Source organism: Aspergillus versicolor (assembly GCF_001890125.1).
Source record: "Aspergillus versicolor CBS 583.65 unplaced genomic scaffold ASPVEscaffold_2, whole genome shotgun sequence".
NCBI lineage: Eukaryota > Fungi > Ascomycota > Eurotiomycetes > Eurotiales > Aspergillaceae > Aspergillus > Aspergillus versicolor.
The window spans coordinates 212,513-236,440 of NW_024467525.1; the positions used below are offsets into that span (position 1 = coordinate 212,513).

General features: G+C 50.4%; 11 protein-coding genes across 11 annotated transcripts; 7 read left to right on the forward strand and 4 right to left on the reverse strand.

Moving 5' to 3' along the window:
* Positions 1-185: 185 nt before the first annotated feature.
* On the forward strand, positions 186-636 carry ASPVEDRAFT_79465 (ATP synthase subunit e; the record flags this gene model as incomplete). Its single annotated transcript, XM_040816696.1, has 3 exons — positions 186-209; positions 275-458; positions 566-636. The coding sequence occupies 3 exons, from the start codon at positions 186-188 to the stop codon at positions 634-636; spliced, it is 279 nt and encodes a 92-aa protein (XP_040663538.1).
* Positions 637-1,132: 496 nt separating this feature from the next.
* ASPVEDRAFT_79466 (CSN8/PSMD8/EIF3K family protein) lies at positions 1,133-1,907 on the reverse strand (the record flags this gene model as incomplete). Its single annotated transcript, XM_040816697.1, has 3 exons — positions 1,133-1,404; positions 1,460-1,638; positions 1,711-1,907. The coding sequence occupies 3 exons, from the start codon at positions 1,905-1,907 to the stop codon at positions 1,133-1,135; spliced, it is 648 nt and encodes a 215-aa protein (XP_040663539.1).
* Positions 1,908-2,104: 197 nt separating this feature from the next.
* Positions 2,105-5,195, forward strand: ASPVEDRAFT_37205 (dolichyl-diphosphooligosaccharide--protein glycosyltransferase subunit STT3). The gene is made up of 6 exons (XM_040811417.1): positions 2,105-2,365; positions 2,437-2,460; positions 2,545-2,625; positions 2,730-3,323; positions 3,378-4,503; positions 4,562-5,195. The coding sequence occupies exons 1-6, from the start codon at positions 2,236-2,238 to the stop codon at positions 4,830-4,832; spliced, it is 2,226 nt and encodes a 741-aa protein (XP_040663540.1). The 5' UTR covers positions 2,105-2,235; the 3' UTR covers positions 4,833-5,195.
* Positions 5,196-5,396: 201 nt separating this feature from the next.
* ASPVEDRAFT_79468 (uncharacterized protein) lies at positions 5,397-5,828 on the reverse strand (the record flags this gene model as incomplete). The annotated part of the gene is made up of 3 exons (XM_040816698.1): positions 5,397-5,491; positions 5,575-5,699; positions 5,815-5,828. The coding sequence occupies 3 exons, from the start codon at positions 5,826-5,828 to the stop codon at positions 5,397-5,399; spliced, it is 234 nt and encodes a 77-aa protein (XP_040663541.1).
* A 908-nt stretch (positions 5,829-6,736) lies between these two features.
* Positions 6,737-9,510, forward strand: ASPVEDRAFT_49727 (RNA-processing protein PTA1; the record flags this gene model as incomplete). Its single annotated transcript, XM_040814211.1, has 8 exons — positions 6,737-7,074; positions 7,207-7,372; positions 7,440-7,570; positions 7,630-7,833; positions 7,888-8,236; positions 8,294-9,114; positions 9,171-9,241; positions 9,305-9,510. 8 exons carry the CDS (start codon positions 6,737-6,739, stop codon positions 9,508-9,510), a joined length of 2,286 nt encoding a protein of 761 aa, XP_040663542.1.
* A 538-nt stretch (positions 9,511-10,048) lies between these two features.
* On the reverse strand, positions 10,049-11,810 carry ASPVEDRAFT_49728 (putative MFS transporter; the record flags this gene model as incomplete). Its single annotated transcript, XM_040814212.1, has 4 exons — positions 10,049-10,280; positions 10,381-10,745; positions 10,809-11,162; positions 11,208-11,810. 4 exons carry the CDS (start codon positions 11,808-11,810, stop codon positions 10,049-10,051), a joined length of 1,554 nt encoding a protein of 517 aa, XP_040663543.1.
* A 1,430-nt stretch (positions 11,811-13,240) lies between these two features.
* ASPVEDRAFT_97657 (uncharacterized protein) lies at positions 13,241-14,734 on the forward strand (the record flags this gene model as incomplete). The annotated part of the gene is made up of 2 exons (XM_040818786.1): positions 13,241-14,229; positions 14,302-14,734. Coding segments are annotated over 2 exons (1,422 nt in total), but the record flags the coding sequence as incomplete, so codon positions are not given.
* A 750-nt stretch (positions 14,735-15,484) lies between these two features.
* On the forward strand, positions 15,485-16,588 carry ASPVEDRAFT_124968 (uncharacterized protein; the record flags this gene model as incomplete). The annotated part of the gene is made up of 1 exon (XM_040806232.1): positions 15,485-16,588. The coding sequence occupies one exon, from the start codon at positions 15,485-15,487 to the stop codon at positions 16,586-16,588; it is 1,104 nt and encodes a 367-aa protein (XP_040663545.1).
* A 657-nt stretch (positions 16,589-17,245) lies between these two features.
* On the forward strand, positions 17,246-19,686 carry pmt4 (dolichyl-phosphate-mannose-protein mannosyltransferase; the record flags this gene model as incomplete). Its single annotated transcript, XM_040806130.1, has 3 exons — positions 17,246-17,479; positions 17,545-19,189; positions 19,241-19,686. 3 exons carry the CDS (start codon positions 17,246-17,248, stop codon positions 19,684-19,686), a joined length of 2,325 nt encoding a protein of 774 aa, XP_040663546.1.
* Positions 19,687-19,917: 231 nt separating this feature from the next.
* On the reverse strand, positions 19,918-21,437 carry ASPVEDRAFT_37216 (pirin family protein). Its single transcript, XM_040811418.1, has one exon. The coding sequence runs from the start codon at positions 21,234-21,236 to the stop codon at positions 20,127-20,129; it is 1,110 nt and encodes a 369-aa protein (XP_040663547.1). The 5' UTR covers positions 21,237-21,437; the 3' UTR covers positions 19,918-20,126.
* A 553-nt stretch (positions 21,438-21,990) lies between these two features.
* Positions 21,991-23,614, forward strand: ASPVEDRAFT_125562 (PRKCSH domain-containing protein; the record flags this gene model as incomplete). Its single annotated transcript, XM_040806280.1, has 2 exons — positions 21,991-22,104; positions 22,166-23,614. The coding sequence occupies 2 exons, from the start codon at positions 21,991-21,993 to the stop codon at positions 23,612-23,614; spliced, it is 1,563 nt and encodes a 520-aa protein (XP_040663548.1).
* Between the last annotated feature and the right edge of the window lie 314 nt (positions 23,615-23,928).

The following is a 23,928-nucleotide window of genomic DNA, read 5'->3' on the forward strand; positions in this document are numbered from 1 at the left end:
GACATAAGCACAGGTCCGACCCGGGCCGGAAAAACTCGCGACAAGAACTTCGCCTTGCACCAGCATCCGAGTCTCCTGCTGTCGGCTTGTCATTACTGATCACTTGTTTGGGTCCAGGGCTTTTCAACTCTCCAGTCCGCTTTCTTTTTTGCAATTGTTGATCCGCAGGCCAGGGTCATATCACAATGGCTGCTTCTCAGGGTGTTAATGTGAGTCCCGTCTTGATATCCAATTGCCCCTTCCATACTGACCCCGGATCCTTTTTACGATATAGGTCCTCCGTTATTCGGCTCTCGTGGCTGGTCTTGTCTACGGTTTCTACCACCAATCTTCTATCACTGCCACCACCAGACGCGCCGAAGCCGATAGGGAATATGCCCGTCAGGAGCGCCTGATCGACCAGGCTAAGGCCGAATGGAAGAAGAAGACGCAACCTCAGGAAACCAACTCAACGGGCAGTATGTTCAAGATTCACTCCATGCCTTCTTGGGTGGCAACAATCGAGAGTGCTGTAGCACCTCGCGCGCCCCTTGTTTCTCTGGAGATACTGACCAACTATCTCTAGTCATCACGGATCCCGAGAACCCCAAGTTCGACCTGGAGGCATTCCTGAAGCTGAAGGCTGGTGAGGCGTAAAGAGTTGTGTGAATTTGGAGTACGAAACGAAAAGTGAAAAGACAAAATGAGGGGCGACTGTCGCCGTTCGGATGTTACACTACCTCCATCGGGTCCTAGAGAGATGGATCGGGTAAATCCCGATTATGTATTATTTGTTTGGTCTAATTTCCCAGAGTCGTGTCATTGCGAGCGAAAGGAATGAGTTTCTTTTCTTTTTCACAATTATAGAATTCCGATCCGCATTTTGTACATACCCTGGGTTTGCGCGTGTACTCTATGATTGGACCAGATGACCAAGAAGTTCAGCTCTTTACGTCTTCCTAACGCCAGTAGCCTCTTGTATTCTTGCAGTCCCTTTTCCCTCTGGGACCAGATCGTTGGTATCGTTCCACGCTGCTCAGCATCAACCCTCGTTTGGAACAACCACTAGGTTCACGTGGTTGCCAATATCTATACCCCCTTCACATTCAAGTTGCATTTGCCAAAACTCAGCCCAGCCGAGTCAACACATAGTTCAGCTGCCTTGGTTGCTGATCAACGCCATCACCCGACTGAGTTCGTTTTGCAAGCTATCATCTTTCGGGGGCGCAGCGACGATTGGTTTAGGATTCAGCAACTGAGCCTGGCCATCCCATCTCCACCCACAGGCTGTGAACCTTTCGACGACTGCCGGATCACCCGCTTCAGCGGCGGCTGTGTCAAGACCGAGATATCTTGCAGCGGTTGGAACTCGTATCGTCTCGAAAGAATTGCTTACTTCTTTCAACGTTTTTTCTTGGAAATAGCCTAGACATCCTTTAGATAGCCGCTCAAATCCCGAACAAATTCCGTGTGTTCTTACTCTCATAACGTTGTACTAGTGGTTGCAATCGCTCGGACCATGGCAACTCTCGGATGACCTTGTAGATTTCGGGGTGTTTGCTTTGCCATATGGCGCGTAAGAGGAGCAGACAATTTTGTAGAGAATCCGATTGCAGTAGCTCTCGTGGTATCCGCCTTGTCAATGCACGGGCTTCGCAACTATCCCGGTTCCTGTCAATTATCCGCGACGCCAAAATGGGGCCCGTTCCGTCACCATTGGTAGAAACTCACATCTGATCGGTGAGAAGGTGGGAGAAGAAAAAGGCGGTATAAAAATCAACCAAGAGATCTCTTGTGTTAGCGGTGGCCGTTGGAAGGAGGCAAGCTTGCTCTTCGTAGTCCGATAATGAGGTATAGAGATCAGCGGGTGTGGGAGCAGCTGCGATGACTGCGGAGAGCTGGTCGGGCGAGAGCGGAGGCAGGTCCATGGTGTAGTCGGCAGGGTATATTCGAGGAGGTGCTTGAATAAGAAGTGGGTGTCGAGAAGGGTGGGCAGTAAATCTGGTGCTTGATGTTTCTTTACAGTGACTTGAGGACGATGCGGGGCGCTTTGGGGAAGGTTCCGATCGACTGGCAGTCGCTCAAGTACCTGGCGCCAAGCCTCCCAAAGTGACCACCTTGCGCAGCTCTCCCCGTCGCCGTCAACAATACAACTCTCCAACTTCTGGGCAATCGCTTTTCCAGACAGGACGAATCCCGTCCTGTTTTCTTTCTCACTCCAATTGGCACCCGTCTTCTCTTAGTTTCCTGGCCATCATGGCCGATTCTCCCGTGGATGTCCTTCTTAAGGGCAGCTCCGGCAGAAGTGCACGCGGCCTGTTGCGTATTATCATTCTGGTAACTATCGCTGCCGCAGCCGTGTCCAGTCGACTTTTCAGTGTCATCCGTATGTGTCTACAATTCCCATTATACTGTTTCTCAATTAGGCCCATTACTAACAGTAACTGCGATATCCAGGCTTTGAAAGTATCATCCACGAATGTATGTATACGAATTTATGAGCATCCAAATCCCGTTCAATGAGGACTCGACTTTGCGACCAGACGCTGATATGAAACGCTCTAGTCGATCCGTGGTTCAACTTTCGAGCGACGAAATATCTAGTTGAGAATGGCTTCTACGATTTTTGGGATTGGTTTGATGACCGTACGTTCTTGCCCTTGTCCTTCGGAGCTGGAAAACAACCAGTGAACACCAATTGAGGCTGCACCGTATTCGTCACAGCACACTAAAGATACTCTATTATCCAGGTACATGGCATCCCCTTGGGCGGGTCACCGGAGGTACACTGTACCCCGGGCTCATGGTGACCAGTGGCGTCATCTATCACGTTCTCCGATTCCTTACCATACCCGTCGACATTCGCAACATTTGTGTCTTACTGGCGCCCGCTTTCTCTGGGCTGACAGCATTCGCAATGTACCTCTTGACCAACGAGATGTCTTCATCCCCCTCCGCAGGTCTTCTTGCGGCTGCCTTCATGGGCATCACCCCTGGATATATCTCTCGTTCAGTAGCAGGCAGTTACGATAACGAGGCGATTGCCATTTTCCTCCTCGTTTTCACCTTCTTTTTGTGGATCAAGGCACTCAAGATCGGTTCTATCATGTGGGGAGCATTGACAGCTCTATTTTACGGCTACATGGTGTCCGCCTGGGGCGGGTACGTCTTTATTACTAACCTGATCCCTCTGCATGTCTTTGTTCTTCTTTGCATGGGGAGATATAGCTCCAGGCTCTATATCAGCTACACCACGTGGTATGCTCTCGGAACCCTAGCCAGTATGCAGATTCCCTTCGTTGGATTCCTGCCAATCCGTAATAGTGACCACATGTCTGCCCTCGGTAAGCTCATTTCTCATAGGAGGTCCACTTGGCAATATACTGACCATCCCTTAGGTGTCTTCGGCCTCGTTCAACTGGTGGCCTTCGCGGAGTTTGTGCGCGGGTTCATTCCTGGCAAACAATTCCAGAGGCTTCTAACTGCTTCAATTATTCTGACAACTGGCGTCGCCTTCGCTGGTCTTATCGTCTTGAGCATGTCCGGGATTATCGCACCGTGGAGTGGTCGTTTCTACTCGCTATGGGATACTGGCTATGCTAAGATCCACATCCCAATCATTGCTTCAGTTTCGGAGCATCAGCCCACCGCTTGGCCATCATTCTTTTTCGATCTCAACTTACTCATCTGGCTCTTCCCAGCAGGTGTTTACATGTGTTTCCGGGATCTCAAGGATGAGCACGTATTTGTTATTATCTACTCGGTCCTTGCGAGCTATTTCGCCGGTGTCATGGTGCGACTGATGTTGACATTGACCCCAATCGTGTGTGTTGCGGCCGCCTTGGTCCTCTCATACATTCTCGACACGTACTTGAAGACTTCGTCTGGCCCGGTTACACGGGGGAGGGAAAGCGAGAGTTCTTCGGAAGGACTCCGCTCTGCTAGGTCCCCTGAAGTTGGAATCAGCTCTTATTTCTCGAAAGCTGTGACAACATCTACTGCCATTGTGTATCTTCTCTTGTTCGTTGCGCACTGTACCTGGGTGACGTCGAACGCGTATTCATCACCATCTGTGGTTCTCGCTAGCCGTATGCCCGATGGAAGTCAATATATAATCGATGACTATCGAGAAGCATACTACTGGCTTCGTCAAAATACGCCGGCGAACTCCAAAGTCATGTCTTGGTGGGATTACGGTTATCAGATTGGGGGCATGGCGGATCGCCCAACGCTTGTGGACAACAACACGTGGAACAACACCCACATTGCCACTGTTGGAAAAGCCATGAGCTCGCGCGAAGAAGTCAGCTACCCAATCCTTCGCCAGCATGATGTCGACTACGTGCTGGTTGTTTTTGGTGGGTTGCTTGGATACTCCGGAGATGACATCAACAAGTTCCTTTGGATGGTCCGTATTGCGGAAGGTATCTGGCCGGACGAGGTTAAGGAGCGGGATTTCTTCACTCAAAGGGGGGAGTACCGCGTGGATGACCTTGCCACTCCAACTATGCGCAATAGTCTGATGTATGAATTACCCCCTTTCTTTCTTAGACCTTAAACACATGCTGACTATGATGGACAGGTACAAAATGTCGTACTACAACTTCAACAAACTTTTCCCTATGGGCCAGGCTACCGACCGTGTACGCGGGGCCAAACTCCCCGCCGAAAGCCCTCAACTCTCGACTTTGGAAGAAGCCTTCACCAGTGAAAACTGGATTATCCGTATCTACAAGGTCAAGGACCTCGACAACTTGGGCCGAGACCACAGCAACGCCGTCGCCTTTGACCGAGGAAATAAGCGCAAGAAGGCGACTAAAAAGAAGGGACCTCGTGTTCTGAGGTCTGAGTAAGGAAGCGTCTAGACTTTCCGTCAGAGCATTTCTTCTATTTATGTCTTCGTATTGATTTTCCTGTTCGGACGAGAATATAAAGAGCTGCAAAAAATTAAACTCGGCACCTTAGAATTATATTCAGTTGTACACAATTGTCCCTTTGGCGTAGTGATATCGATAGAAGTCTAGTAAACCTTCTTCGCGGCAGTTTCATAATATACAATGATGCAAATAGACAATCAAGCTAAACAATAAAATGGAGATGGCCCACGGTTCAGATATCCCTTCAAATGTAACGGACGCGATTCTCACTCAGTCTGCTGAGTATGCGTCGGGCATCGGCCGCATCCTATCCCCTAAGAGGGTCTGCACGTACATTCCCTGAGGAATACAATACAGTCCGCCCCAAGCGGCTAGGCTCCTTGCGGGCCGAGGCCTCTCCAGGCAACGGAGATCGAATAGACGAAGATGAGATGTAGACAGCCAGCGTATACTCCGAACCCCATATACACCATAAATAATGAATTGCTTAATTCTGGCTAGCAAGCAGACGGCATGTTGGACGATTTATTCCCGCCATTCTCATTGTTTGGATTGTTGAGATGCGGCAGCCGGGGCATCAGGGACCTGAACATCGGAGAACTCATCTTGACCAACGGCGCGAATGGTGTATGCATCTGGTTGAAACCATTGATTAGCAAATCTACCAGAACTCGAAGTAGTCTGATAAAGCTCCACCCTGGGCAATTGCGAAACGTACAAACTCCGATGGTAAAGATACAAAGGCCTAAGCCAGTCGCAGCATTCTTGAAAAGATATGGCCGGCGGGCACGGAGAAGAGCGGCGCCGGCACGGGAGTCTCTACCGTAGTATGTGGAGTTGAAGCTGGATAGACTTCGTCAGTTTTGGCTCTTTCGGGTTTCGGAAGAGAGCGGCGGATGGCAGAGGGGCAAAGACAAGACACAAAGGCCTGAGTGAGATATGAGGATGGGAGACATACATTCCAACAGGCATTGTGAGAATCGGAGAGCGATTTGCGATATGTTTGAAAGGCTGGGACTGAGGATGCGATGCGTTTGGCTGTCGGGGAGCACGTCGAGAAAGTGTTGCAGCCGACGGAGGAATCGAATGATGCGCGGGCCGGTCTTGGCTTTTTGACGTTCTGGAAGTCTGGACTCTCGCCAGGCACAACCCACAGGCACCGGCAAGAATTGGGTGGCAGTCAAGTAAATCTAATATAGCATGCAGCAATATCAATAGAATCGATATCGCCTAGCGTTTATTCCCCTCTGTCTTCTACTTGAACTATCGTCTACAATTGGGCACGGTATACTTGCAAGTCACGTGGTCTGTACCTGGAATCAAAGACTCGATCAACAGTGAAAAGCTCAGTCACTTGTGACAATCTTAGTGTGTGCCTTTGCTCAAAGCCGAGTTGAAAGCCACCTTCGATCAGCCATCGATCAGCCATCGCCAATCACCAGCCAGGCTGCTTTGTTGTGAAGTTGTACCAGGCGGAGCGGGCAAACTCTCCTCCGGGCTCCTGCAGAGAATCCCGTCATCCATCAACAGCTCCGGCGTCAACTGAGACCTTTCATTATCCCTTCCATTGTTCCCCCATCGTCTCCGCCACGAGTCTGCCGTTTTCCTCCCGCATCGGATCGTCTCTCGAGGTCTCGAGTCAAACCTCGCCCCGGTTGATTGATCATCCTGTCATTTCCCCCTAACGCAAGCTACTCGTCGGCGATCATAGTTGTCGCGCGCGTGTCTTGAGCGCACATCTATTGCTTGCTTCTTACTGTTGACTCCCCCTAAACTACAGCGCAACGTAGACAGAGCCCATATTACCCCATATCGTCCACCCATTACATACGTGCCTTCCGCCGGTAAACTGGTTCTTATTTCGCTCGCACGGAGCCGCCATGGCTCAGTCGGGAGACCAGGTCGTCGACCAGATCGCGCAGCTAAATGCTGCTCGTAATCTTGTCCTAGGGGACGCCGCTTTTTACCCTCAGATCGTGAACGGAGTCCTCCCAATTATCGGTGCACACGCGCGAGTGGAATTACGACGATGGGGAACCGAGTTCCTGGCCGAGACGTTTGCTAGTCCCGCGTTCGCTGCGGCACAGAAGGAACAGTTGGCTACAAATGTGTTGCAGACAGTGCGGAGTATATTGGAATTACCAGAAGGGGATCAATTGGTCTTGAAGAATATAGCCCAGACCGCTGCCAGTTTATATCCGCTGGTTTTTAGGCATATGTAGGTGACCAATGCTTGTTTTATTCACTCCCAAATGGCCACCTCACGTAGATGCTGGCTATCAAGCCCCACGAGCTGCCCACACATGCTGTCAGTGAGTACCACGGCCACTAATTCTTGACATGATTATAGTATCAACCACCCCGAAGACAAGCAATCATGGGAACACATCGAAGCTATCAAGCAGGATCTTCTACGGAGGTGGGACTCGTTTTCATACCCCGTCAAAGTATGCTGCATCAAATTCGCCCAGCGAGTTGTCTTAGTACAGACGCACGGCTTAATAGCTGATCCAAGGGTATGTATGCACCACTTGGGCTCTTCAATGACCCGACCAAGTTGTGCACAGCTAACAATTTGCGCAGCGACCTGAACAAAATGAGACGTCCTTAGCCATTGTTCCTCGAAACCACCCCATACTATCTCTACCCAATCTCGAAGCAGAAGCCTCAGGGCTGCTAGACAGGATTTTGACCGTCTTTCAAGAGGATGCAAGGTAGGTTCCGTCTACGGTCGTTTTCATAACCTATCCTAATACGATTTGGCTTTTCTTAGTGATCCTATCCTCGTGAATGCAACATTGAACTGCCTCGCTGCCCTCGCCCGAACTCGACAGTCCATTGGGAACAAGATCGTAAATGCTATTCTCGGTTTCTTTCCCGCACGGCACACACGCTCGCCGGTGACGCCTACCGTACGAGTCGGTGTCAAATCTATGGAACGGACGGCTCGAGCTGTACTTATAAACATTATCAAGAGGTAAAGGTCACCAGTATAAAAGCCCCAGTGATTAGTATTAAAAAAGCTCTCCAGGAACCCTAGTCACCCTCTCGCAAGCAAGATGCAGCAACATATTGAACGACTGATGCAATCTCGCATGGAGCCCGTTGATGATGCATCGCGCAAGCGAGGACTACCAACTGAGCCGACAGACGGCCTGGATGCTGCTAAACGAGCGAGACTGGATGCGGAAACGCCTCCTCTTATTAAAGTACCGCCACTTCCGCCAGGTAGAGTAAGCTTTGCGCAGCTTTTCACTCTAACTGAGGACTCTGGCCTATCCTCGTTCGATGTAAAACAACTACCAGCAGACCTCTTAGTCAAAATCGTTGTCCCTCTACTAGCGCGTGTTGATCAGTCACCACTAAATCAAGCGGTTGATGTATGTTCTGAGCGATCAATATACTACTATTAAAAGCTTTCACTGACTTTGTTATAGGCTATACGGGTGCGATACCAGACGGTCCTTAAACAACAAATGACACAGCCGCAACCTACTGCTGAGGATGATGATGATGATTACGAGCCCGAATATGATCCTATGGACATCCCCACGTCAACTGTGGACCAGCCCGGTGCACTGTCGGCTGATCTACCAGCGGAACAGCCCGACCTTGTTTCTCTCGGACCGTTTGTCTTGCCACGCCCTCCTCCATTAAGTGAGGAACAAGCAGCAGAAGCCGGTCGGGGTGCCGTATCCCGAGTTTTTGGCATGCTTGGGTCAACCACATTAGCTCCAAACGTCGTGAAGGGCCAAGGCCAACAACTTGGTTTCTCCAGGTTAGCAGGCAGTACGTTCGACCGTGATGCCTGGGTTACATTACTCACCCGGCTTGCAACTCGAGCTCCGGCTGGGTTAGAGGGACCGAAACAGGAAACAGATGGTTCGAGTAGAAAGAAACCTACGATTTCGGATACAATACGAGAAACTCTCTACCGCTATATACTTGAAGACTTTAGGGGGCGAGTGAATGTTGGTATCATGTGGCTCAACGAGGAATGGTACAACGACCGTCTTCAAATGAAGGCTGCTTCCTCTAATAGAGCAGACGAGGACGAAGAGGTTTCGGTGCAGCTGCATTATGACCACTGGGTATTACGGCTGCTGGACGGCTTTTTGCCTTACCTGGATTCTCGGGATATCAAAATCTTCATCCGGTTTCTAAGTGAAATTCCAGAAGTGACGATCCCAATCGCCAAACGCATAGCCAGCCTTGCGAAGGATCCTGAGCGAGTGAACCTTTGCGTCCAATCCTTCATGTACGGCTGGCCCACATTATTTCAGTTCCCGAGTCCATTAAACTGACAATTGTTAGGTACTTGATCATGTTCCGCCCTCCGGCGCGGGAAATATGTCTCGACGCCTTGGAAGAAGTCTATCAGAACTGTAAGCCCCTTTTTTTGCATCTTCCCCAATACTTTCCCTCTCAGCTGCTGAATTGCTCTCTAGACGAGGAGTCACGTCCATCTGCTGGGAAAGTCTTATCCAGGTGGCGGCCACAACGAATTGAGCAGCTGCAAGCGGAACAGACAACCTTGGTGAACCGTACCGTTGAACAGCAACCGCCAAATACATCAACGGCAAATGGCACGAAAGATCCAAGAACCGCCCATCTAAGTGGATCCCAATCATCATCCGATGTCACAGTCTCCTAATCGTTAGAATTCGGTTCTTTGTCTGTTTAAATTGAGCGTTTTGACACATTGCATGGAATAGTCTACGTTGAACGATTCCCCGGTCTTCACATTGGTGAGGATCAATCTTTCGTCTTTTAACCGATACACGCCGTCTTTGGTCCGGTATCTTACTTTTGCAATCATTACATTACTTTAACTCGAGCCTAGGGCAAGCTAGTCGTTTGCCTCTTAACGAGCTCAACATGTATTATCAAGTACTTACGATATGACTGGCTCTCGGGCGAACACGAATGTACTCCCTGCAGGAGATAAATCAAGCCGAGTGCGCTAGAATTTCTTCAAAGGCTTTGGAATGACTTATGTGTGTAGCAATTCTCAAATTATGGAACCTCCCGTGGTCATCTCTTGCGATCTAGAACTGCGCGTTGCGAGCAGCAACTTATCACCCTCTAAATCCCCCGAGCTGGGGACCAGACTACGTGCCATAGCACAACTCAAGGCTGGCTAAACTCTTACCGTCATATAAAGCATTTTATATAGATGTCTATTTATTTCTCTATCCCAGCCATGCCCGTATCGATCCCCTGAATGTTAGGGCAAGCCAATTAATATGTATATTTGAAACCGACCTGTGCCAGAAACCGTAAGCATAATATCCAAGACATAATCCAGAGGATAAAGCAGCCCCTACGGTATTCTGAAGCACGGCGCCATGCTTCTGGCGAGTATTGCTGAGATAAAAACCCACCATAAACATCCCCACAATCACAATCATAAGGATATGCGATCTAAGCAGCAGCAGCAACCACAGCAACCACAGCACGCCAAAGTTAGACAGAGACACAATGTAATATTCGATATTGGTTAAAGAAGGAAGAAGCAACGTACCCAATCGAAACCCACACTGCAGTCTGGTACCCCGGCGCCTCCTGCTGTCTCACGATATAGCTGCCCGCAATGGAGCCCAGCCCGTTGCAAGCAGCAACTGCAGCGGCGGTCGTAGCGCGCTTCCATTGGCCGACGACATTGTTCGCCATGAAGGCGTTGAGGGCCGCCCAGTTAGACACGTATGCACCTGTGGCTAGAAAGGTGCCGATGTAGCGTACTGTTACCTGGGTTGAGATGGGGAGCCCGAACATTAGGTACCCTGCTATAAGGCACAGGGCGTTGAATGTGATGAGGGGCCCGCGGATGAGGTAGGTGTCGCCGAGGAGAGAGGTGAAGAGGACTGGAATGATGGACCAGTAGTATGGCTGGATGTTGGGGTTAGTGTCATTGATTCTTGCTTTAGGGGGGAGGGACTTAGGATTTGTTACCGGGGTTGAGAGGAGAATGGACTCATTACTAGAAAACCCCATTCCGGATTGAAGGATCTGAGGGAGAAAGTAGTTTAGAGCGGTTGAGACAATATTGAGCAGGAAGTACAAGCAAGCGAAGCCGTATAGTTTCGGATCCGTAAAGTTAACGAGGACCTTGCGCCATTCGAAAGGATCGGGGACGACGTCACCACGATCAGCCTGAATACGTTGGACGGCGTGTTCCGCCTCCGCCTCTGTCAGAAAGTAGAAGCTTCTACGCGCGTTCTCAGGGAAGTCGACTATCCACCAATACGTTATGATTCCGATAACGCAGGTGATCAGACCTTGGACCAGGTACATCCAACGCCAGCCCTCTAACCCAGCTTTGCCGTGGAGTTAATTCAGTCCATAGTTCACGATATAGCCCGTTGCGAGCGCAGCGACTTCTCCAGACTGCAGGAAAGCAAAGCGGAGTTGCTGTTCCTGCCTGGTGTACCATGTGCTGACGAGGTACGTCAAACCGGGATAGATCCCTGACATGCAAATGCCTAGGAGTATACGGGCGGCGATCATCTGGCGCCAGGTTTGGACGAACGCTGAGCATAGGGTGACCAATCCGAAGCAGAACGTGATAGCGGCAAACCAGATCCGTGGGCCGACCCATCGCACAGCGACGGTGCAAGGGAGCTGGAAGACGACGCTGGCGACGGTGAAGATGAATATTGACACCGAGTACCGTTGGCCCTGTAGGTCGAGATCATCCAGCAACGTCGTGACTGACGCGGATGCGAGAATCCCCGAGTCCAGCAGGTTGAGACTGCACAGGATCCCGGCGATGGAGCAGAGCCGTAGGTCGGTTTTTCGGCGGATTCTCGACTCGAGATGCTCCCATTCCGTGGGAATCGATGACCCTTCATCATTATTATGCTCGGGTGTTCCTGTTTCCCCAAAGTCAACTGTCTGATCGGCGACGGAGGCAGTCTTCACAGATGTCAATTGCTGGCGATGGTTGTGCACCATTTTGTGTGCAGCGAAGTGAGAGGAAGAAGAGCGAAGAAGGAAAAGGGAAAGTGAAGCTGGAGAGGGGCTGAGGCTGCAGAAACCAGTGTAACTCCATCACGACATGGAAGATAAGCATGAGGATGGCTTCACTTGTGCCTTTTGTGCAAGCTGCCTGAAAATACAACTATCTTTCGCTTTTAATACTTGCTATTTGATGATTCCAAGAGATTGCTAGCATATATGATATATTTCACATTGCTGTCTCTCACTCCGGAGCATTGCACAAGGGTTGATCTTTTCTCTCCAGCACATGCTCTCGCATATCTTAGCATTTAGATTCTGGAGATTCGTGCCATTTGAGGTTCTACCAAGCTCTTGAGATTTGAAACTGCAGCAATTAGGGCCGAGTCATTAAAGCCTCATGGATGGTCAGTGCAGCCCTGGGCAGCTCCGCCTCAATCGGTGCCTGTTTGTTGCTTATTCAAAACCAACCATGGTTCACTATTTCCCGGCTCGACTGTCTGCTTACTCTCTATATTGCTTACTGGCTAGCGCAGGCTCGGAATGAGGCTGTGTCCGGTCGCGACACCACGATCCATGGATAAATAAAGATCGTCGCTCTGATAAATCCGGGCGCTTCTATCCAAGTGAAATTGAAATGCAGGCAGCTCTTCCGACTTCTCCGACCTCCTCCACATGGAAGATCCCGAGCCAATCGAAAAAAAAAACCAGATGGAGCTTCCTGATTATCCATAGCTCGTGGCTTGTCATTCCCTTGATACGGATTCGCCGTCTGGTGATGGCCTCAGAAAGCGCTGCCCAGTTCGCGCCTGGTCATTCTGTTTGATTGGGCTATCCACCCTCAAATGTACCTGGGGGTTTCCTGTTTCCATTTCCGAGGCAGAAGTAAGTCAGACTAGACGAGGCTCCCTTGTCGCCTTGTCTAAAGGCCATGTTTGCCCAGGAACTAGAGACCATTTGGCCCCCCAATCTGAGCGGGCCGGGCGACAGCCTTGACGGCCCCTTGACGCACAAGGCAGAAATGTATCCTACGGTGTAGTCTAATGACAAATGGGGCCTATCGGTTAGTGTAAGATACGCAGGATTCTGGTGGATGCGCCGTTCAAACTCCCTGGGGCTGTGATGTTAGCTTGGTGGTTCTTTGTATATAAGCGCTTAATATTCTGTCGTTCCCGAGCAGGAAACATGATGTACTCACCCAAATACATCAGTACGGGTCCTTATTATGGCCCTTCACACAATTCCCAGGAATAGTCGGCCAGCATGAAGTGTCTCTGCAGCTTTGCAGCCCTTCTAGCACTTTATGTGCCCCCGTCAGGCGCGGCAGGTAGACATACCCAAAGGAAATGAGTTTTTGATTGCACTCGCTTATGTGGATATCGATAGGTTTTTTCGGAGAGTCTTCTTTTCGCCTATCTCATCCTGTTATAAACACCCCGTCCCATACGATCGCAGGGCGTTCAGCGTTTAACATAACTGCCGAATTTGACGGATACGACCAGCAGGTAGCATTTGTATTGGAGCCGAACCGGGGCCTCATCACGCAAGAAACACGAATCCGCTATTTAGACAGCGGCCAAAATATCGAGGATGCAGAGCCGATCCCAGAACAGTCGTACGATGTCACTAAAGGCGCGGTATGGACAAAGCTGCCTGGCCAGCCTTGGAACGAGGTTGGATGGGCGAGGTTAATGGTCACTCGAGAAGGACCGTCCCCATTGTTTGAAGGCACATTCACAATATCAGACGAAGTATTTGAGATCCAAACGCAGGATGCTGGCTCATCCGGTACTGCTAAGGGTGGAGAACTCAAAGTCTATCCAGCTTCGGCCATAGACTCGACAGACTCGGCAGGGCTTGCTTCGAACGGAACCGGATGTATGACTGCCCCAGGGTCGGTTTTTCACAAACGACAGACTTCGTCGAGTGAAACCACATCGGGATTTGGGAGCTCGTCCGACTGCTTCGATACGGAACGGGTTGCGTATATTGGGATTGCAATCGACTGCTCGTACAGGAATTCGTTCGACTCTGATGCGGATGCGAGGCGTAATGTCATTAATGTTGTAAACACGGCATCCGTTGTCTTTGAAAGCAGCTTCAACATAGCCCTGGCAATTCAAGATATGGTGATGAGCGAGTCGGAATGTTCAAACAGCACGCCTGCCGCGCATCAATGGAATATGCCCTGCTCGACAGGCGATTTGAGCTCGCGGCTGAATAAATTCGGTGATTGGAGGAGTACCGTTCAGGATACCAATGCTTTCTGGACGCTTATGACAGGTTGCGTGCCTCCAGCTGGCGAAGTAGGCGAATCTTGGGTGGGACAAGTATGCAAGACACAGTATGATCCGTTCGGGTCCGGAACTGGGGCCAATGTCGTTGCTCATTCCAAAACTGAATGGCAGGTGTTCGCGTGAGTCTTGTCTTCTCTCTTTCGTCTCAATCAAATGCTATTGACATCCGTTGCTAACTTGGCTATGGCTAGTCACGAGTCCGCCCACATGTTCGGTGCAAATCATGACTGCAGTTCTGACAGTTGCTCCTCTAACCAGGATCCATCTGAGGATTGCTGCCCGTTGTCATCGTCCGTATGCGATGCCAAAGAGGAATACCTAATGAATCCGATTGCCCACAAAAGAATAACAGGCTTCTCGGCATGCACAGTGGGAAGCATCTGCTCTAAGATAAGCCAGGCCGCCATCGACACGCAATGCCTCGTTACCCCCAAGGAAGTAGAGGAGCTGGGAGGTAAGGTGAATCTCCCAGACGGTCAATGTGGTAATGGGATTGTTGAGACTGGCGAGGCGTGCGACTGCGGAGGGGACTCATGCGATGAGTCTGGGGCGCGCTGCTGCGACCCAACGACTTGCCAGTGGAAGGATGAAGATTCCTGCTCTTTATCGCAGCATGGAAGTGGCAATTCGTCATGGATAGATAACCATAAGTCGTTGTTCATCGGCTTGGTCGCTGGTCTGGGGAGCCTGGTTCTTTTGGTGGCGCTCGGCATCTTTGCTTTTGTCCTCCGCAAACGACGCAAACAAAGACTCAAAGAAGCTGCGGTGCAATAATGAATTTATGAATAATGACTTTGTGTATGATAATGATACCCGTTGGCTGATCAAATAGTGAATCTCATTTGCTGTCGTCAACTAGGAGGGCGTGCATTCTTAGCCTCACTTGGGAGATGGACTCATGCAACTTGGACTTAGCATCTTACACTCGACTCCTTCACTATTATTCAAGGCTCAAAGCTCACATCTCGGAAAAGCTTCCATAGAGGTTATTGTTGTCCAACCCGGGGGCATCATTTGCCGATGCTATCGATAGTGGATCTGGATCTCGACCCCGCAGCCTCTCGCCCGCCCGCTTTTCTTCGGACGAAGGGAGTGACAGAGACAGCCATGAACCCTGTGAGTTCCAGGACTCTGCATAAGTTGGTGCCACGGCGGCCCTGTCTCGAATCATGGGGTCTCCCTCGTCTTTGCCTTGACCACTTTCGCCGGGGCTGCTTGCTATTTATCCCCTTGATCTGCTTTTCGCTGCAGACTCACCGCCATTGACAGTCCTGAAGCAATTCCTGCACGGCTTATCTATCGTCTGACCAGACCATATTTAAAACTACGCAGTCTGTCCGTACAACGGGCAGCAACCATACGAAGCCCGTTATAATGGTTGAATTTATTCCTCCCCCGGACCCTCGCGCTCTACTACCCCCGCTACTCGCCTGCCTTCCAACGGCGTTTGTCTCCCCGCAACCCCCACCAGCTCTACTTCCGCTGCTCGCACCAATTCTGCGCCAGAGAGTCCAGATCCTTAGTTCGGTGAACGCATCGCCAACAGAATCATGGCTCCGTCTACTGTGCTGGGACTCTGGAAAGGCAGAGCGACTTCAGTCGTTGATCGATGGCGCCAACTTTGAGCCTCATCCGGTGTCGGGGGAGATCGACTTGCCCGACGCTATCCCGGTGACCTACAGACGTGTGGACGAGGAAACTCTCCAATCTCGTGTCCTTGTCACGGATTATGAGCTGAAGGTTGTGTATCTATGGTGCCCGAAGGAGGCTGAGCCAGGCTGGCGGATTGTGGAAGTGCTTCCTCATGAGGGGTTGGGAGAAGATGATAATGCCTGGTCCATTTCTGTCGGAGATGCAAATGCGCGAGAGAAGGAAAAGCTGGTGGAAGATGCTTTAAAGGCAGCGGAGAACAATGAAAGGGCAGCACCAGCACAGGAAGAAGAGGACGATGACGATGACTACTGGGCTCGATACGATGCTACACCCGGACGCACACCTTCAGCGAAGAACGCACCCCCAGCGGCATTGACATCTGCGCTGCAACAGCAGGGCCCGGGCCCGTCAGAGTCTTCTTACTTCTCCCGATATGCGGATGTGCAACCCGCATTGGACAGCCATGACCCGGACGAAGAGCACCCGGAGCTTGGGCCAACTTCGCTCGGCGGAGATATACTTGCGGAGCTTGCCAACCGGAACACGGAAAATGGGGAGTCGGCATCTTACGAACATACAAGCCAGTCGAACGGAATGCCGTTGAGCCATCCCCGACCGGAATCTGCGTCGTCTTCCAACTCCGTATCAAAACTTGAGCAAGAAGCAGAAAGCCAGTCGACATACGAGATAGGCGTGAAGCAGCACATCAGTTCAAACATCAAGAGCTTATTCCGCCTCGCTAAAGCGACCGGCGTATCCAGAGCTGACTTTCAATCGTTGGTTCAAACGGAGCTGGATCTCTTGAACTTGTCTGACGATGACTGATTTGGAACGCCCCTCCCGAGACACGATTTGTTACTGTATATTTGTGAACCTTTCAGATTGGTACTATCATATTCCCGCATTACTGGAGCATTTGGAGCATTGAGCCGCATTCGAATATCCGACATATCTTGGTCATCGCTTTCATGTTCTGCCATCAATTTACAATTGGCGTAGTCCAGGTAGAGCATATTATTTCCAGATGAAATTGAAACATACAAATTTGAGCCTTTTTTTTTTTTTTTTTTTTTTTTTTTTTTTTTTTTTTTTTTTTTTTTTTTATCCACCTCGTCCCTGAGCANTTATTTTTTTTTTTTTTTAAAAAAAAAAGCAGTAACCTAGCCCGGAAGCCCCTGAGTTTTGGGAATTACGTAGTCAGAAGCTTCACTTGAAGCTCACCTGTTTGGCCCCGAACTCAAAGGGGCCTTTACTTGTTCCGTTCCGGGTCCGCGCTGAAGACACGCAATCCAGACCATTGCCAGCCCCAAGACCACCGCAATTCGATTATGCCGGTTTCTTAAACTATTTTGTAGCTTATATTTTGAACTGTGAGCTTGTCCTTCCCCAAAACCTCCGCGCTGTCCTCGGCCGCTGCTAACTCCCTGCTGTCGCAGTTCTATTCGTACTTTCCTTGATCCCTGTTGTTTTGGCTTGGTGATTATGTCTTCCTCGCCCTCTCTTCGGAAGAGGGGCGGCAAGAAGGAGGACTCTCCAGCGCCCTTCGACCGTTCTTCCGCTCCTTCGTCCTCTCAATTGAGAGCAGCTCCGCCTCGCTCGTCAGAATGGGACTATCGGCTGGCCATTACCATTCTGACCGTGCTGGCTTTCATCACTCGATTCTACAAGATTTCCTACCCCGACCAGGTTGTTTTTGACGAAGTGCATTTTGGAAAGGTATTTACACCTGTGCACTTGCAGAGGAGCGGGATATGTAACTGACATGCTGGCCTGCTCATTAGTTCGCTTCCTACTATCTACGACGGACCTACTTTTTCGACGTTCACCCCCCGTTCGCCAAACTCCTGCTCGCATTCACAGGGTGGTTGGTCGGTTATGACGGCCACTATCTATTCGAAAACATTGGTGAATCGTACATCGAAAACAAGGTTCCCTATGTCGCCCTCCGCGCCATGCCCGCCATTCTGGGCGCCCTCACAATCCCCGTGGTGTTTCTGATTATGTGGGAGTCTGGATACTCGCTTCCAGCCTGCGTCCTAGCTTCGGGCCTTGTCCTGTTTGACAATGCCCATATCGGTGAAGACCGACTGATCTTATTAGACTCCACTCTAGTCATCACCATGGCTCTGAGTATCTTGTGCTACGTTCGGTTCTACAAACTGCGCCATGAGGCCTTCGGACGGAAATGGTGGAAGTGGCTTCTCTTGACTGGTGTCTCGCTGAGCTGCGTTATTTCTACCAAGTACGTTGGTGTCTTCACTTTTGTCACCATTGGTGCAGCTGTGTTGGTTGACCTGTGGAACTTGCTGGACATCCGACGACCCGGCGGCGCTCTTAGCATGATCGAATGGAGCAAGCACTTTGCAGCCCGCTTCGTCTCCCTCATCGTTATTCCATTCTTCTTCTATCTGTTCTGGTTCCAGGTTCACTTCGCCATTCTGACACACTCTGGCCCTGGCGATGATTTCATGACACCTGCTTTCCAGGAAACGCTGAGTGACAATGCCATGTCTGCGCAATCTGTTAGTATTGAATACTTCGACACGATTTCCATGCGACACAAAGATACGAAGGTCTTCTTACACAGTCATCCGGACACATACCCACTGCGTTACGACGATGGACGTATCTCCAGCCAGGGCCAGCAAGTGACCGGGTACCCTTACAATGATACCAATAACCACTGGCAAATCATCCCCACTGTTCCGTTGGATGCAAGTGACGAGAAGAGTAAGAAGGTACGCAATGGCGATGTTGTCCAGCTCCGCCACGTGGCTACCGATACCATTCTCCTTACTCACGACGTCGCATCGCCTTATTACCCTACGAACCAAGAGTTCACCACCGTCTCTCACGAGCTCGCCGATGACAAGAGACATAACGACACACTCTTCGAAATCAAAGTTGAACATGGCAAATCTAAACAGGAATTCCGGACGCTTTCCAGCCAATTTAAATTGGTCCATGTGCCAACCAAGGTCGCTATGTGGACTCACACGTCACCGTTACCTGATTGGGCTTTCAAGCAGGCCGAAATCAACGGCAATAAGAATGTTCTTCAAGGCAGCAACATCTGGTTTGTGGAGGCTGTTGAGTCCTTGGAAGAGGATAGTCCGCGCCGCAATAAGGAAGAGCGCAAGGTTAAGCATATGCCCTTCTGGAGGAAGTACATTGAACTGCAGCGAGCTATGTTTTTCCACAACAATGCCCTGACTAGTAGCCACCCTTACGCCAGCGAGCCGTTCCAGTGGCCGTTCCTTCTGCGTGGTGTCAGCTTCTGGACCAAGAACGACACTCGCGAGCAAATTTACTTCCTCGGCAATCCAGTTGGATGGTGGATATCCAGCAGTCTCCTCGCTGTGTTTGCCGGCGTTATTGGCGCTGATCAGCTTTCCCTTCGTCGTGGAGTGGATGCTGTTGAAGAGAGTAAGTTGATACCTCGCGCCACTCCGTTTATGCCATACTAACCTTTTCTAGTCTGGGGCACCGGCTCTCGTTCGCGCCTATATAACAGCACCGGCTTCTTGTTTTTGTGCTGGGCCGCGCATTATTTCCCCTTCTGGTTGATGGGTCGCCAGCGTTTCCTGCATCATTACCTGCCTGCACATGTTGCATCGGCTCTTGTGACTGGCGCGCTGATCGAATTCATTTTCAACATCCAGCCGATTTCGGTCCCAGCGACAATACCAATAGCTGCAGATGACCCCACGGGCAAGGCGAAGATCAGGCGTTTCGTCACCGCGAGAGAGCGCATGGGCTTGAATTCCGTCCTTGCCGGCTGGTTTGCAACCTCGATAATTTTGGCCGCTACCATTTGGGGATTCTGGTTCTTCGCACCCTTAACCTATGGAACTCCCGGTCTAGATGTCGCCGGTGTGAACGCACGTAAATGGCTCGGCTATGACTTGCACTTTGCGAAATAGGTGCACCTTGTAACTCCCTGTTAAACCGGCGTTTGACGCTGTGTAGACACAGTGTTCGCAATCGGGGAACACACGCGCCCCGAGGGTCGGCCAATCTAATATTGGGTCGTATTGAAACTGCCAGGGCAGTGCTATACGACGTATGACTTCATATTCCAGTTTTGGATATTTGTCATTGGCAGTGGATCTTCCCTCTCTAGTCTACTTTTTCTTATCTTGTAACTTGATATAGCGCACTGCAATGTGGAATTTCTTGTATTATCTACTAATCAAAGAATGATCTACGAATGGAAGGCCCCCGTTAGATCTGAAAGAAAGCTTCATAACCTGTATTGAACATTTTATACAAAATCCAAAGCTAAAGCTAACGCCATAAGGAGTATCTATATACAAACAATCATCGGCATTGTAACTATAATGATTAGATAAGAAAACGGAGACTAGAAACCTTTCATTCGCTTCCCAATCTCGCTCTCCCATCCACGGACTCTCTCGAATCCATTTGCACCAGTCTGGAAATCAAGCATAGCTTGGTAGACCTCCTCCTGACTCGTCAAGACAAACGGTCCATACTGCACAACCTTCTGGTCCAGCGGCTGTCCAGCAACAAGAATGAACCTCGACTCCTCCTGGGCATTATCCGGCACCGAGGCCTCGACATAATCTCCCGCCTGGTCGAAAACAACATTATGGAACTGCTTCACCAACTGCGTCGAGTCCCGCGATCCAAACACTGTGTTGCCCGATAACGTATAAGCAAACGCATTCCACCCAACTGGAAGTACTTGGGAGATCCGGCCGCCAGGCTTGATAGTCATATCGAGGAGCCAAACAGGGGTATATGCCAAATCCCGAACGGAGTCCACACCATGACTCTGGCCCGAAATAACTTTAACGGTGACACGGCCCTGGTCGACACTTGCAACGGGGATTTCACTAGCCCTCAGATCACGGTACCGCGGCTCGCACATCTTCAGCGTCTTGGGTAGATCAACCCACAGCTGCATGCCGACATTGGGACTACCGTCTGGGTTCTCGTGCGGCATTTCCGCGTGCATTATCCCCTTGCCGGCCGTCATGAACTGCAGGTCGCCGGGCCCAATGGTTCCCTTGTTCCCTGCGAAATCTTCATGGTCGACGCCGCCGGAGAGCAGGTAGGTGATCGTTTCTTGCCCGCGGTGGGGGTGGTCCGGGAAGCCGGCGCCCTTGCCAATGCTGAAGTGGTCGAGCATGAGGAAGGGCGAGAAATTGCGGAGCTTAGCAGTGCCAATTGAGCGGCGGACGCGCGCGCCTGCGCCTTCGGCTTGCTCGATTGCGAGGAAGGCAGTGCGGATTGTGCGGGGCACGGACATTCTGAGGGTGATAGGGTCGCTAGGAGTAATTGGTGGAATGGGTTCCTTTGTAGGTGTCGTAGTGTAGTAGGTCTGTAGTCGCGAAGTGAAGTCTTTTAGAAGGTCAAAGTCGACACGGATGTTCAAGTCTGGATTGAACTTGAGAGTAGTAAAGACAATTGCTGCGATGCCAACAAAAATGGAGCAGAGCAGTTTCATCGGCTTCGAATGCGGCTATTTATACTTTTGCTTGAGAGAGGTGGGAACGTGGTGGAAGATCCTCGACAGAACTACAAGGGGAATTTAGTCACTTTATATAATTCTCGAATAAGCATTTGCTTTCCCCCTCTGCAGGTTTGGCTCCATCTCCCGAAGCGACTAAGCCGCTCGATCTCTCCCATCATTGCGGCGAGATCTTGCTGAGTGACAATTAGTTAAGCTGGATTTACGGTTCCGTGGCCCAAAGCGGAAATAGCGAGGTCTGACAAAGATTCCTGTCAGCGACGCCAAGACCTGGGATTCCACTGGGGGGCTTTACATTTGCAAGCATGAATCATCTGTACTGACTGCTAGTCATTGTTGGATAACATAAGAAGGATGTTTATTTACTTGTCTAATCAATTATACATTAAATAGTAAGCCCACTTACAGCTTTTCTTGATTTCTTATTATTTTAGACTCTCTTGGTGCAAAATTGTATTGGGAGACGCTATCTCGATATGGAAAGATGAAGATAACGGCTGGCACGTGCTGATAAGATCAACCTCACAGCTGTCATCAACATTCAACATCTTGCTTGGCTGCCCTGTTTCCTCTCAGATATAGCTATAATTTATTCAATTTCTCTAATATCAATTCATTTCCTACTTGGCGATCGTCGTCACTTACGGAATTCCCCACCGTGGGTAAACTGGCCATATCTCTTGCGCAAATCGCTTCCTTGGGGACATCGAGATCATACACTCCACTCCAAATGCGCGGCCAGTCGAGATTAATAGCCTCCCTGCTTGTGCTAACGTGTGCAAGTTCTGGTGCATGGGCCAACAGAAAGTTCAATATCAATGATGATCTTCTAGCATTTCCTCAGGTGAATCATAAACCATCGTCAAAGCCTCCTTGTCCCCCATGCTAACCATGCACATCTGTAGTTCCGACTCCATTTCCCTGATGGCTACATTCTCGATTCTCAGGCGCGCGCCTTCCTAGAGCAAACTCCGCATAGCGGCTCCTTAGCCGCTGACAAGAGAGACACCCACGAACAAGCTCCGTTAAAAGACAATACTTACGATCCGATACGGGATGCGTCATCTGGGGATGATGTCACTCTTTCCTACGAGGAGTTGGTTCTCGAAGATCAGCGATATCTCTGCCAGATCCCCGTGGTAGAAGACAGTGATGGCAACCAAACGAAGCCTGAGGTCAATGAAGACGAGGAGCGTAAAGAACTCGCGCGTGCAACAGACCGTGGCCTGGAACTCCTACGGGAGATGGAGGGCAGATGCCTTTACTACATCTCGGGTTGGTGGTCATACTCGTTCTGCTACAAGAACCAAGTCAAGCAGTTCCATGCGCTTCCATCTGGTGCCGGTATCCCTAATTACCCACCCATTGAGGACCAAACTACTCATTCGTTCATACTGGGCAGATTCCCCCGTGAAGATGCCCGGGACGAGAGAGAAAGTGATGCAAAATCGGGACAGACGACCACGGACTTGGCGGAGTTACAGACAAGAGGGGGATCACGCTACCTAGTCCAACATCTTGACAGCGGCGACCAGTGCGATCTCACGGGAAAGGACCGGAAGATCGAAGTTCAATTCCATTGTAACCCGCAGTCAACAGACCGTATCGCCTGGATCAAGGAGCTTCACACCTGCTCATATTTGATGCTTATATATACACCCCGCCTATGCAACGATGTTGCCTTTCTACCACCCGAACAAGAGGAAGTTCACACCATCGAGTGCCGTGAGATTATCACTCCAGATGAAGTCCCAGACTGGGAGGCACTGCACGAATACTACTTGTCTCAAAAGCTGGTTGACGCCGCCGAAACGTCAGAATTTCCGGTAATTGGGGGAATTGAAGTTGGTGCCAAGCGGTTAGTCGGATCTGAAGGCAAGCAAATTGAAAAGGGCCGAGTGGCTTCCATCGGCGAGGAAAAGGTGGACGTGATTGCGAAACGGGTGAACGGCGAAGTACAATTCTTGTCCAGGGAGGAGCTGAAGAAGTTTGACCTAGACCCCGAGAAAGTCGAGTCCTTCAGGAAGAAATTAGAAGAATGGGCAAAGGGCAAGGATTGGACACTGGAAATCGTTACAGGCCACGGAGAGCGTTCCTCTCTTCGTGGGGTAATTGATACAGATGATGATGAGGATGAGGGAGAGAAGGGGGAGCTAGACGATACACAGCAGGCGGGCGATGCAAATACAAAAACCAACAAGAACAAGGGACACGGGCAGCGTGTTGACCACCAGGAAGAGAGGGTGGTAGGGCACGAGCAGGAGGATGAGCGGGGGTCAGACAGGAGTGAAGAACCAGCATCAGAGGACAGAGACGTGGATGGAAGCGAGGAGACTTTCAAAGACGAATTGTAAATAAGCCATTTATATGAATTGACGGTTTTGTATGTCGCATTAAACCTGTGGACTCAAGGGTTGCGTTGCAGTAGACATCGACCGTTGCAGATCCTGGACTCGTGGAGTGGAATCCAAACAGACTTCAACCAGGAGGTACAAAGAACGTACTCCCTGTATCGAGCCAAAGCCTCAATCATCAATGCGTTCCGGCAGCGTGAGGGCTGGCTCGTGTTGTTGCGAGCCCCTCCGTGACCGACTGACTTCAGGCCGCAGACGACGACTTATCCACAGCGACAAATACCATTTCCCCCTCAGCCCCAACGATCGGCAGC